Genomic DNA, 12,936 nt, shown 5'->3' with positions numbered 1-12,936 from the left:
ACAGGAAAGGAATGGAGGGTTATGGGCTGAGTGCAGTTAGGTGGGACTAGGTGAGAGTAAGTGTTCGGCACGGATTAGAAGGGCCGAGATGGCCTGTTTCCGTGCTGTAATTGTTATATGGAAACTTTCTGCTAGAACGCAGAATAGCTTGGTTCAGCCTGAGACAGTGAGCAGGCAGAGCTGGACAAGATAGTGTTGTACTGTATGTCAGACAAGAAATGGTAGAGCTGGGTATCACTGGTGAATCTGGAAAAGCCTTTACCACTTCTAAGGGAAACCAGAGATGAGCATTAAATGATTACCTTGCCAGTGATGCTTACATCCCAGGAATGAATTAGGGAAACCATTCAATCAAGTGGACAAGTGGAATAGTCTGCAAAGAATTGGTTTCCTTAATCCAGGATTTACTGCTCTCCTTTTAACAATGTCTGCTGGACCTATTAAGAGACTGAAGAGCCCTCGGGATAATTCACTTCTATCACTAACGTACTAACACTGGGGTTCAAATCCTTACCATTCATTAGACTTTGCTAAGTCTTAGTGACTTATTTTTTGATTATAACTTTAACCCGTCTTCCCATACAAATCTGCAGAAGTGCCTGAGGAGATGCTCTGACATGGACTATATCATTCCTTAACTGCCTTTGCTCATTCTTTACAAATGAGTAGAATCAGTCTTTATAATAAGAGAAATCCATCACTGCTTTCTGTACAACTATTCATTCTTAAGAACAAATGTGTTAATATTCAGGATAAAATAAGGCCCAATATCTATTGATGTAATAGCACAAGAATAAATCTTTAGTTATTCCATGCAGAAAATATTACTGGATACAGTATACATGTTCATAAAGAAAATAATGTTTCTTTCCCAATTTTCATCAAAGGATTGCATCTGTTTGTTGAATACTCCATATGTAGAACCAGAAGATGGCTTAAAAAGAAATGATCTCCTCATGTAAACTAACTTCTGAGATATTACATCAAATGACTAGCACATTAAGATTATATTCCTCCAAATTTCAATTTAGAAAATGAGGATTTAATTTCTAAATGAAGAGCTCAGAAATATTGTCATGATGTCAAAGTGTCTCTCAGCATATTATGCATATATCGTGCATTGTATTATATGTGAAAATTTGTATGGTGCCTGCAATCTGGCTATGATACATGATGTTTCACGTTGTATGTTAGTTACATCTTGTAAATGGTCTGTTGTATATGGATGATGTTATCTCAAAGTGTTCTGCTAGAAATATTCCAAGTACTTGTCCTCTTGCCATTTGATGTCTGTATTTTCAACTCAAACCATTTGACAACGATGAACTACTGTGTGAAGGCTTTTCCCAGTGTACGCTGGATACAGTAGTCACCTTCCAGTGCATCATCTAACTGCAAGGGGATGGTGCAGGTCTTGAACAACTGGGGGAGTAGGCATCACCTGTACACCGTCCTCGAGCCAGCCAGCACAGAGCCCAAACAGCCAGAATGATGGTCAATGAAGGCAGACAGTTCTCAAAATGGGCTCCCCCGCTCCGATGACCCTTGATGTTGAAGGCGCAAGTGTTGTCGTTGGAGCACCCACCCACCTCAGACTCAATGTGTCACTTCCAACAAGCCATAACCATGGGAAGGAAAGCTCTGGATGTAGACACCGCCGCCTTGCATGCCCCTCGATGAGCTCCTGCACAAAGCTTTCATGGTGGTTTTTCGGGAGATTAAAGCAGGAAGGCTGGATGAGGGTGCACAGGCAGGTGAAGAAGGTGTGCCAGGCAAAACAAGGGCTCAGAGCTGTGCCTAATGAAGCTTCGCCACATGTCTCGGGAAGGTCAGGAGGGGAGAACCTGTCACAGAGCAGGAATCACAGAGGACCCTCATGGTTTTCTCTGCCCAGGGAGGACTCTGAAGATCGCAATGTTGGGCATCAAGACAATGTTGTCATTGTAACTGGAAGGATCAGAACGTGCACCCGTAACCTCTGGACGTAGGTATCTCGTATACTTTCTCCTGCGTGGAAGCACGGGGTTGTCGCTGTTGGTCTCCAGGCAGCTTTCTTGTAATTTGAAACAATTTAATGTTAATAATTTATAGGAATATTTATGTCACCAATTCAGCATACAGCAAAATGGTTAATTGCGCTGATCCAGCACAGTGTTAGATAGGACTAGAAGAACGATTAATTGGATCTGCAAAATTGCTAGCATTTCTTCAGTATCCTCAGAAGGAAGGGGAAGAGGGAAAGTTAGAGAAATCAATAAATCAATATTCACGCCATCAGGTTTGAGGCTACCAACTGAGCCAACTTCTGTTTAATTTCTTCCCCCTTCATCCTGGTCTCTTTTGTCATTCCTCCTACACAACCCACCTTCTCTCTGCCCTGATCTCACCATTCACCTGCCAGCTTTTATTCCTTCCCCTCGGCCACCCTCCTATTCTGGCTTCTGCTCTCTTCTTTTTCCAGACCTGATGAAAGGTCTTAGACCAAAACATTCCCCTCCAAAGATGCAGATTGACCTGCTGAGTTCCTCCAGCATTGTGTGTGTTGGACTAACTCGGTTTGCTTTCTCTAGAGCAGCAGTGACTTGTGGCATCTTAATGATAATCGAAGATTCAGTGCATAGGAAGGACCCATTTCCCTCAGCGGGGGACCAGAAGTCAGGGGACAAGGACCAAAAGTAATTGTTCAAAAGATTGGAGAGGAGATGATGAAATGCATTTTGTGTACTTAAACAGCCATACTAGAGAGTAAGGTAGCAGAGACACAATGGGTTGAAAGCCTCATTCCATGTTGTAAGATTTTCTAAAGCTATGTCTTTTTTCCTTCAACAATTGCTTCATGGTTTTATGGCAAGTGGGTTCAGAGCATAGAAAAACAGAGGTTAGATTGGAATTGGTGAGGTTTTGTGGTATTGGTCTCTGTATCTAAGGAAGGTTAGACTGAAACTGGCATCATTGTGATAAACTGCTTTCCTATGATGAGAGATGAGTAAGGGTGGTTTACACTCTCTGGAGTTGAGAAGAGTGAGTAGTGACCTCATTGGGATATTGGGATGTACAACATTCTGAGAGAGTTTGCCAAGATGAGTAGTTAGACACTGATGGCCCTGCCTGGAGAGTCTAAAACTGAAGGTCAGAGGTTCTAGGTAAAGCACTGACTATTTAGAACTTACACAAGAGGAAATCTTTCTTCATTCAGAGGCTGATAAATCTTTATAATTTCCTCTCCCAAACAGCAGTAGAATCCTCCGGGTGCTCTGGCTTCCTCCCACATTCCAAAGACGTTTGGGTTAGTACGTTCATTAGCCACATGGGTGTAATTGGATGGCGTGGGCTTGTGAGCAGCAAAGGTCTGTTACTGTGCTTTATCTCTTTGAGAACTGAAAAACAATGAAATCCATCAGAAAACTCCACTGGATCCTCATATTACCCAAGGATACACGGTCTTGTCTTGAAACAACGACTGCTTATTCCCCCCCATAGATGTTACCTAACTTGTTGAGTTCCTCTAGGCAATGTCTGTTGCTCAAGATTTCCAGCATCTGCAGAAACTCTTGTGTTTATAGACGTACTGCAGCTTAATGTTTTTTCCTTTCACAGAAAGTTTCAAAGAATTGTTCTGAGCAACAGTTCAACTCCCTCAGAAGTAGGCTGTATGCTTGAACAAGTGGAAAACAGATCACAAGGGAAGATATACGCTTTGATGCAAGTGATCTTAATGGAATTTCAAGATCAAAGACAATTCCAGCTCAATTTTTTCAGGTACGGGGGATTGTTTGCATCTGGACTTGTTGAGCTATTAAATAAGGGTATCAACTCTAAGCTGAATTTGAACTAAAACTTTCAAGTCATTTTCATATCGTACTGATGGAATATATTCAAGAAAGACATGAATTAATTCTGTTAACTACGAACATAAATTCATTGTTATAATTAATAGATGAAGTCCATCACAAATGTGAGCTTAATTAGTTCTATTCTACTTCTAAATCCAAAGGCAAGTTTACCTTGGCAACAGACTGAGTCTAACTCTAAACAATAATACTTGGAGTGATGATGAAAGATTAAGGCTTAGTGATAGACAGCAAAGTTCACAGAAGCTACTTCAATACGATCCTTGTTGATTGTACAGTTTGTCTTCTCTCCCACCTAGTTTCCCCTTTCTCATCAATTTCCCTCCGAATCCAAATATCTATTAACCACAGTCTTCAATGCACCAAAAAAAAATCATTACAATTCAATAAAGATAACATCTGAGATTGAAGGAACAACACCTCATACTCCATTTGGGTCGCCTCCATTCTGACGGCACGAACATGGATTTCTCTAACTTTCTGTACTGTCTCCCTCTCCCACTTCTCTATTTTTCCTTTCCTCAATCTGGTTCCCCTCGCACCCCTTCTCCTCCTCAACTGCCCATCACTTCCGTCTGATGCCCCTCCTCCTTCCCTTTCTCCTATGATCCACTCTCCTCTCCTATCATATTCCTCTTTCTTCCGCCCTTTACCCCTTCTACCTATTCCCTCTCAGCTTGTCACTTCATCACCCACCCACCCACCTTACCTTCCCTCTCACCTGGTTTCACCTATTACCTGCCAGCTTGTACTCCTTCCCCTTCCCACCCCTTCTTATTTATCTTCTTTCTCCTTCCTTTCCAATCCTGATGAAGGGTCTCAGCTCAAAAGTACCTTCTGTTTACTCCTCTTCTTTGATGCTGCCCTACCTACTGCATTCTTCCAGCATTTTGTGCAGTTATAGTTCTATTATTTTGGGTACTGGTGAGACAACACCTGGAGGACAGTGTCTGTTGCCTGTTTAAAAGAGGACATCCATATGTTTGCAGTATTTTATCAGACCTGGATGCCTGGAATTTTTAGGTTGGCTTATGAGGAAAGGTCAAACTGACTAAGCTAGTGTACACTGGATTTTAGAAAGGCGAGAGTTGAATCAGCTCAGGTCCTGAAGGGTGTTGACAGGGTTGATGTGGAGAGGATTCTTCCTCTGAGGGAGAATCTAGAACTGGGGTCAAAGTTTAAAATAAAGGGTCATCCATTTAAGGTAGAGATTATGTGATTTTTCTCAGAGGGCTGTGAATCTTTGGAACTATCTTTCTCTAAGGGCAATGGAAGTACAACCTTTGAATATCTATAAGGCAGAAGTAGATAGTTATTCGATAGACGAGGATGTGAAAGTCGAGCAGGGGATAAGGTATAGAGTAGGTTGGAATGCTGAATTAAGGTTGGAGTTAGATCAACCTATTGAATGGCAGATCAGGGTCAAGGGGCCGAATTACTTACTCCAGGTCCTAATCCTTATGTTACAATGCACAGTCATAAAACAATAGAGCACAAAAACAGACCCTTCAGCATAACCACTCCACGCTAACCACGGTGCCCACTCAGTGCTCCCAAACTCCCTACGGTGAAATTAAACTTTCATCACTGACTGCTGGCGCTGTAACATGTTACGCTAACCACTACGCTATCTTGTCCTGCAAAGCTTTGCGGGCCTGCCACGTTACCGGATGACTAGAAAATTGCAAGTGTTACTCCGCTATTTAAGAAGGGTGGGAGGCAGCAGAAAGGAAACTATAGACCTTTTAGCCTGACATCAGTGGTTGGAAAGTTGTTGGAATTGATTGTTAGGGATGAGATTACAAAGTATCTGGAGGCACATGACAAGATAGGCCAAAGCCAGCATGTTTTCCTGAAAGAAAAATCCAGCCTGACAAACCTACTGCAGTTCTTTGAGGAAATCACAAGCAGGGTAGACAAAGGAGATGCAGTAGATGTGGTGTATTTGAATTTTCAGAAGGCCTTTGACAACGTGCCACACATGAGGCTGCTTAGGAAGAGCTGACAGAATTACAGGGAAGTTACTAGCGTGGGTGGAGCACTGGCTGATCAGCAGAAACAGAGTGGGAATAAAGGGATCCTATTCTGGCTGGCTGCTGGTTGCCAGTGGAGCTCTACAGGGGTCAGTGTTGGGACCGCTGCTTTTTCTGATGTATGTCAATGATTTGGACTACAGTATTAATGGATTTGTGGCTAAATTTGTCAATGATACAAAGATAGGTGGAGGAGCAGGTAGTGTTGAGGAAACAGAGAGACTGCAGAGAGACTCAGATAGTTTAGGGGAACGGGCAAAGAAGTGGGAAATGAAATACAATGTTGGAAAGTGTATGGTCATGCACTTCGGTGGAAGAAATAAACAAGCAGACTATTATTTAGATGGGGAGAGAATTCAAAATGCAGAGATGCAAAGGGATTTGAGAGTCCTTGTGCAAGATACCCTACAGGTTAACCTCCAGGTTGAGTCAGTTGTGAAGGCAATGTTGGTATTCATTTCTAGAGGTATAGAATACAAGAGCAGGGATGTGATGTTGAGGCTCTATAAGGCACTCATGAGACCACAATTGGAGTATTGTGTGCAGTTTTGGGCTCTTTATTTTAGAAAGGATATACTGACTTTGGAGAGGGTTCAGAGAAGATTCACAAGAATGATTCCAGAAATGAAAGTGTTACTGTATGAGGAACATCTGGCAGCTCTTGGGCTGTATTCCCTGGAGTTCAGGAGAGTGAGGGGGGGATCTCATAGAAACGTTCAGAATGATAAAACGCTTGAACAGATTAGATATGGCAAAGCTATATCCCTTGGTAGGGGATTCGAGGATAAGAGGGCATGAGGGCATGAGGGCATGAGGGCAGGATTGAAGGACGTCCTTTTAGAACTGAGATGTGGAGAAATTACTTTAGTCAGAGGGTGGTAAATCTGTGGAATTTGTTGCCACAAGTGGCTGTGGAGGCCAATTCATTGGGTGCATTTAAGGCAGAGATAGATATGTTCTTGATTAGCCAGGGCATCAAAGGGTATGGGGAGAAGGCAGGGGAGTGGGGATGACTGGAAGAATTGGATCAGCCTAGGATTGAATGGCAGAGCAGATTTGATGGGCCGAATGGCCTACTCCTGCTCCTATATCTTATGGTCTTATCTGATCGCAAACAGTGATGATGTTTAAACCGCTAACGAGATAAGGAGCACAGCAATGGTGAGGTGCCCTGTGCAAGTGTTAGAGAGAATACTGAACTATTTACAACCACATTCAGCCAGAACTGGAGAGTGGGTGAGTCACCTTGGCTTCTCCTGAGATTTCCAACTCACTCCATGAGGGAGGTGAGATTTCAGCCAACCCAATTTGATGTGAAGAAATGTCTGGGGCCACAGATGCAGCAAAGATCCTGTTGCCAGACTTTGTCCCAGCTGGAGCACTAAAAACCCACACTCTGGAACTGGCTGTGCCACTAGTCAGGCTGTTTCACTGCAGTTACAACACTGACATCCGGTACAATATTGCCCAGATCCATCCTGTTTGCAGTGAGGGGGAATCTCACTGAAACCTATCGAATGTTGGAAGGCCTAGAGTGGGCATAGGGAGGAGCTTTCCTATTTAGGGGAATCTAGGACCAGAAGGTGCAGACTCGGAATGAAAGGACGTCCCTTTAGAACAGAGATTCTATTTGTTAAACTCTTTAATTCAGAGATACAGCGCAGAGCAAGCCAACAAGCCACACCACCCAACAACCCACCAATATTTAACACTAGCCTAATCACAGGACAGTGTAAAATGACAATTTAACTTACTAACAGTTACGTATTTGGATGATGGTAGTTGCCTTTTTTGAGAATCGATAGTTTTGATCAAAGTAATTAATAATTTCTGTAAGTGGAGAAAAGGATAAATATTTTTTAAACTATTTCTCTGGGATCTTTGCTGTTACGAATGAGCAGAGCAAAATCAACAACACAATACAGTAATGTGACTGAACATTTTTACTCAATCATGTTAGTAACAGTACACACGAGGCAACTTACAGAGTGACAACGACAAACTGAGCCCGCGAAACAAAAGACATGCACACTCAAAAGCCTCTGACAAAAGAAAGATCCTTCACACATCAGAGGCCTAATCGATTCACCACACTATCAAACGGCCGCATGCGTATCTGTCACATTCTCACATGGTACATCTGTCAGGCGGACTCCTCCCCTTTCAAACACTGCAAATTCGTCCAACCCATTCAACTTTCTGAAGTCTCTGTATTCTTAATTCTCGTGAATTGTATGAATCCAAACACTATTACTTCATAAGTGTTTGCTGCAGTAGCATAACGTTTAGTGCCACGCTTTACAGCACTGTCAGTAAGATTGGGATTCAGTCCCCGCTGCTGTCTGTAAGGAGTTTATTTGATCCTTCCTTTGACCACGTGAGCTTCCTTCAGATGTTCCGATTTCTTCCCACATCCCAAAGGTGTACAGATTGGGGTTAGTGAGATGTGGGAACACTATGTTGAAGCCCGAAGCATGGTGACGCCTGTCGGCTGTCAAGAGCAAACCTCATCTGATTTGATTTGACACAAAACTGACACATTGTATGTTTTGATGTACATGTCACAAATAAAGCTAATCTTTCTTTTTCCTCTTTCCTGTTTTTTCTTTCTTTCTAACTGGATTTGTAAATTTCTATTCCTTTGAAACCTGCCTCATTGGATCAGCTTTCCCCAAAGAACCCATCTGCTTTTGTAGCTGGGTTATAAAATTCCTTGTGCCATTTTTACTGTGGCAATGATATTATAAAAGTTATTCAATCAATTGTTCTTCCCTCTTAAGTTTAATTGACTGTCTCACATTGTCTTCGATTATGATTATTGGATTGTCAGCAAGGTAAAGTGCTAACCAGAATCATGTGAACACAAGATTTGGTCTTTAATGCTAGCCCACCATCATAAGCTGATGATATCGAGGCTGAAGGTTGGAAGTTGGCATTCTCTTGGTTTTGGATGTTTGGAGGTTCTACAACATGAGCTGGTTAGCGTGCCTCACTTGGTTTCTGTCCATTTGGCAGTCTGGGGATGATGGTGTTTGCTTTTGAGCCAGTGGCTGGTTTCCCCTTGCCATTCTTCACTGCCAAATTCCGAGGCAGACTCCCAAACTCGACTTACAGTTTGCTTCCTGCCACCTGGTAACCAAAGGACTCTCTCTCAAAAGGGCCTTCAGTTTATCTATTGTGTCTTTTGAAATTCCTTTCTTTGAAACAAAAATGCAAAAACTCTTTGCCTCTTCATTGGCACTGCCTGTTTCCCATTCCACCTCAGATTTCTCTTCTTCCCTTTTGCTGTTTCCTTCCTGCTTTCCATTCCCCACTTGCTCCCGAGCCATGACAGTTTGGGCTGTGTTGCCAGTGACTATTGAGAGACTTGATCAATGAAGGTAGAAATGTCCTGGTGAGCTTGCTATGTGTTTCACTTCAACTGTCTCCCATTCCATGGGTGACATATATTTCCCAGTGACCCTGACACCCCTCTTCCTCCCACAGCCATCAACTTCATCCGTCATCTCAGATGCCTGCTGTCAATGAGACAATGTAATTGGTTATCAGTGGCTGGAAGGAACCTAACTAGAACTCTAAATATTCCTCTTCAGCAACAACTCAAAGGACAATTTGAGGTATGTTGCTTTAATCTGCTTTGTTATTTTGGGTCTGGTATCTAAGGATGGATGTGTTGGCCCTCGATGGCCCAAAGGAAGTTCAAAAGAATGATCCTAGGATGGACAGAATTCATGTATGAGAAGCATTTGATGGCTCTGGGCCTGTTCTTGATGGAGCTGAGAAGGATGAGGGGAGATCTCAGTTAAATGTACAGAGTACTGAATGGGGGTGAGAAGGGGATGCTTCCAATAGTAGAAGGATCTGTAGGCATGTCCTCAGAATAAAGGCATGTCCCTTTAAAATGGAGAAGAGCAGGAACTTCTTCAGCCAAAGAATGGTCAATTTCTGGAATTCATTGCCGCAGAACGCTGCGGAGGTCAAGCCACTGGGTGTAATTAAAACAGAGATTAATAGGTTCTTGATTGATTAGAGGGTTAAAGGTTATGGGGAGAGGTGGTAAAATGGGGTTGAAAATTAAATCAGCCATTATTGAATGGAGAAGCACTCAATGGGCCAAATGGCCTCATTCTGCTCCTATATATTGCAAATTTATATATATGAAATGATGTTAAAACAAATTGTTGTTTTTCATTAAGTAAGAACACCAAGAATTTTCTCACTTTTCAAGTACAACACACCAGTAAACTGCTCCCCTTCTATCTCTTTTAACCTCTCACACCCTTCCCCTACGTGAGTCCCCTAACACCCAGTTTTTGCCCTTCCCCATCTATTCCATCCTCTCATCCTACTGAGTCTCCTATTCCTTCCCTGCACTGTTCCCATCTGTCCACCATCCCTCTGTGATTCTGTTCCACTCATTAACATCCTCTCCTATCAAATTCCATCATCTGCAGCCACCATCTATCACCTCCCATCATCAGTCACCAACTCCACTCCCCCCCACCTGAATCCATCTGTCAATCAACCCCTCCCCATCCAAAACCACCTACTGCACACCAGCTTCTGCCTCACCCCTCCCCATCCCCTCTTCATACTGGCTACCTCCTCTCTTTCAGTCCACGTTAAGCTGCCATTTCCCTCCACAGATACAGCTTGGCTGGTTGTTCATCCAGCAGTTTGGTTTTGAACAACACACTATTATGTATGCTCTGTCAGAAAAGCATATTTCACTAGTGTAATTCTAAAGTGGATAGATGGTTAAAGAGAAAATAAAATTGCAGGCCTGCTGTGAAGGAGCAGGGGACAGAGACAAACTGGATTGTTTTTTACACACATCAAATGGACTTCATTGCTAGAATCTGCACTGTATTCTATAAAATCTTATAATCTCATCTTGCTTAATAAATTCACAAACTGTGGCGTATATCTACATCACGGTCTATGGGCTCACACTGAACCATCCTCTCTGTCCATTACTGGGCATGTCCCCAGCTCTACTCTTGAAATTACATAGACTTGAATCTATCAGTAAAATATGAATAGAGACACAGCAACATTGGTCCAACTAAGAAGGGCTTCTCAACATCTAAAAGCTTATGAACAGAGGTTATGTGTACTTTCATTCTGTTCCAATTTTTAATCAGCTTGACTTATATCTTAGCTCCTTCTATCCACAATATTTCCATTACCAATAAGATACACTTTGTCGAACAAATTGATGAAATTTTCTATTGACCTGCTGCCTCAAGAGCTTTTTTGGCGATAGTTTTATTCCATCTGAAGAAATGTTTTGTGACATCTCCAGCGGTTCTGCTCTCACTTTACCGTTGTCCCCCTTTATTCTGTACTCTCCCATCAAAGGATTGGTTTCTTTCTATCTGGCATCTCACCAAGAAACACTGCAGTCAAGTCACCCGTGTAAGCTTTTATAGTTGAAGGTTTTCAAGATAACTGTGCACTTGAGGTCCAAGTGTCATCCTGTTGTCCCACTTGAAGACCCTCACTCAAAGTTTTAGAAACAGCTTCTTTTCTTCCGCTATCTGGTTTCTGAATGGTCCATGAATGATGAACACTACCTCATCATTCATTTTCCTTTATGCTATTTTTTTTTTAACTTATAGCAAATTTATGTCTTAACTGTACTGTTATTGCAAAACAATAAATTTCATGTCATGTACTGTAGGACAGTGATAATAAACCAGATTCTGAGTCTAGTTCTCTTGGACTGTAACAGTAAGGCTCAAAAGCACTTCACCTTCTATCTGGCCAAATTGCAACTTTCTGGACTCAATAAGGTATCTTGATTTCTTAGCCCATATTAGTAATCCATCTGTGATACTGGCTCAGATTCTTCGCTTGTTTTTCTTTGCCTGGCAGTGGGATGTATGCAAAGCCTGTCCTGCTCGCTGGGTTTTCTTCTCTGCATTTCACGCCATTATTTTGTGTACCTTCTCACCCTCCAACTGCTCCCACTCACTCATTGATTCTGAATGGCTGACATCTGCCACACAAAATGGCTTAATTGCTGTCCTGGAGTCCGGGTCCTAGAGCAAGGCACTATCCGTTGCTGGACAATTCAAACGCTGGTCCAAATAGACTGGAAAGTCCAAGCATCAGGATCAGAGGCAAGGGTCAGGCTGATTCTTCTTGCTCTCTCGTGATGTCTGTTCATCTCTCGATGGTGAACTGCTCCAGCGTCTGTGCTACTGAGACCAAAGCTCGGGCCGATTCTGGCTGCTCCGGGAAGCAGATCTAAGGACTCAGTCCAGTTCAGAATGTTGTCACTTGCTTCTGTTGTTTGCATGATTATGTTTTTTCTCTCTCTTTCTCTGTTCAGTGATTTTGGTCTTGTATTTGAGTTCTCCTGGTTTCTTGCTTTGTGGCGTCTGTCGGGAAACAAATCTCAAAGTGTATAATTTATACACAATTTGATAACAAACGTTCTTTCAATCTAAATTAGATTTATACTCAGCTGATTAATAGTGAGCAAAGAGAAAATGTTCCATGATTAGTTTTATCAGTGTCCTTTGGTTTTGATTGATTGGAAACTGGGATGAATTTGGGTCCTCCCGAAGCATCTGACACCCTGACAACAAAATCAGCAGCTAATCCAGCTAACTGGTCCTGAAGGCCAGAGTGGAAACTGCCTGGACCTCTACCCCTTTCACTGGAAATGAACAACACAAGTTCACAGGTTGGCTCAATTGTGAGCATGGAAAATAAAGTTTGGGAAAAAGCCTCTGTAAGTATTCATTTCAAATTGAATGACCTCAGCAACAAGTCAATTCAAATTCAACCTTTCCTTGCAAGAAATATATAGTTTACATAGGTTCCCACATGGCTCAATGAGCTCATTTTTATTTTTAATATCATCTCCTCCAAGTGTTCTCTACAGTTGAGATCTGCCCAATCTAGCTTGGTCTCACTATTTCTTGTTCAGGCTCCACTAACGAAGTCCGGCAAGAACAAAGTTCATGAGACCTTAAGTCCATACCGCATACAAAGAGCAGAGTTAGGCCAATTGGCCCATCATGTCTGCTGCCTCATTCTAT

At 42.4% G+C, this 12,936-nt stretch overlaps 1 protein-coding gene across 1 annotated transcript; it reads right to left on the bottom strand.

The window, feature by feature from the left end:
* Window positions 1-1,249: 1,249 nt before the first annotated feature.
* Window positions 1,250-9,330, bottom strand: lgsn (lengsin, lens protein with glutamine synthetase domain). Its single transcript, XM_073055359.1, is given in 8 exon segments — window positions 1,250-1,275; window positions 1,278-1,422; window positions 1,609-1,671; window positions 1,673-1,806; window positions 1,809-1,898; window positions 1,901-2,053; window positions 8,776-8,986; window positions 8,989-9,330. Coding segments are annotated over 8 exon segments (1,164 nt in total).
* Window positions 9,331-12,936: the final 3,606 nt, after the last annotated feature.

This window comes from Hemitrygon akajei, chromosome 9, assembly GCF_048418815.1.
Source record: "Hemitrygon akajei chromosome 9, sHemAka1.3, whole genome shotgun sequence".
In the NCBI taxonomy this organism is placed as follows: Eukaryota; Metazoa; Chordata; class Chondrichthyes; order Myliobatiformes; family Dasyatidae; genus Hemitrygon; species Hemitrygon akajei.
The sequence above is the reverse complement of the archived record's forward strand: the minus strand, read 5'-3'. Positions and strand labels throughout refer to the sequence as shown.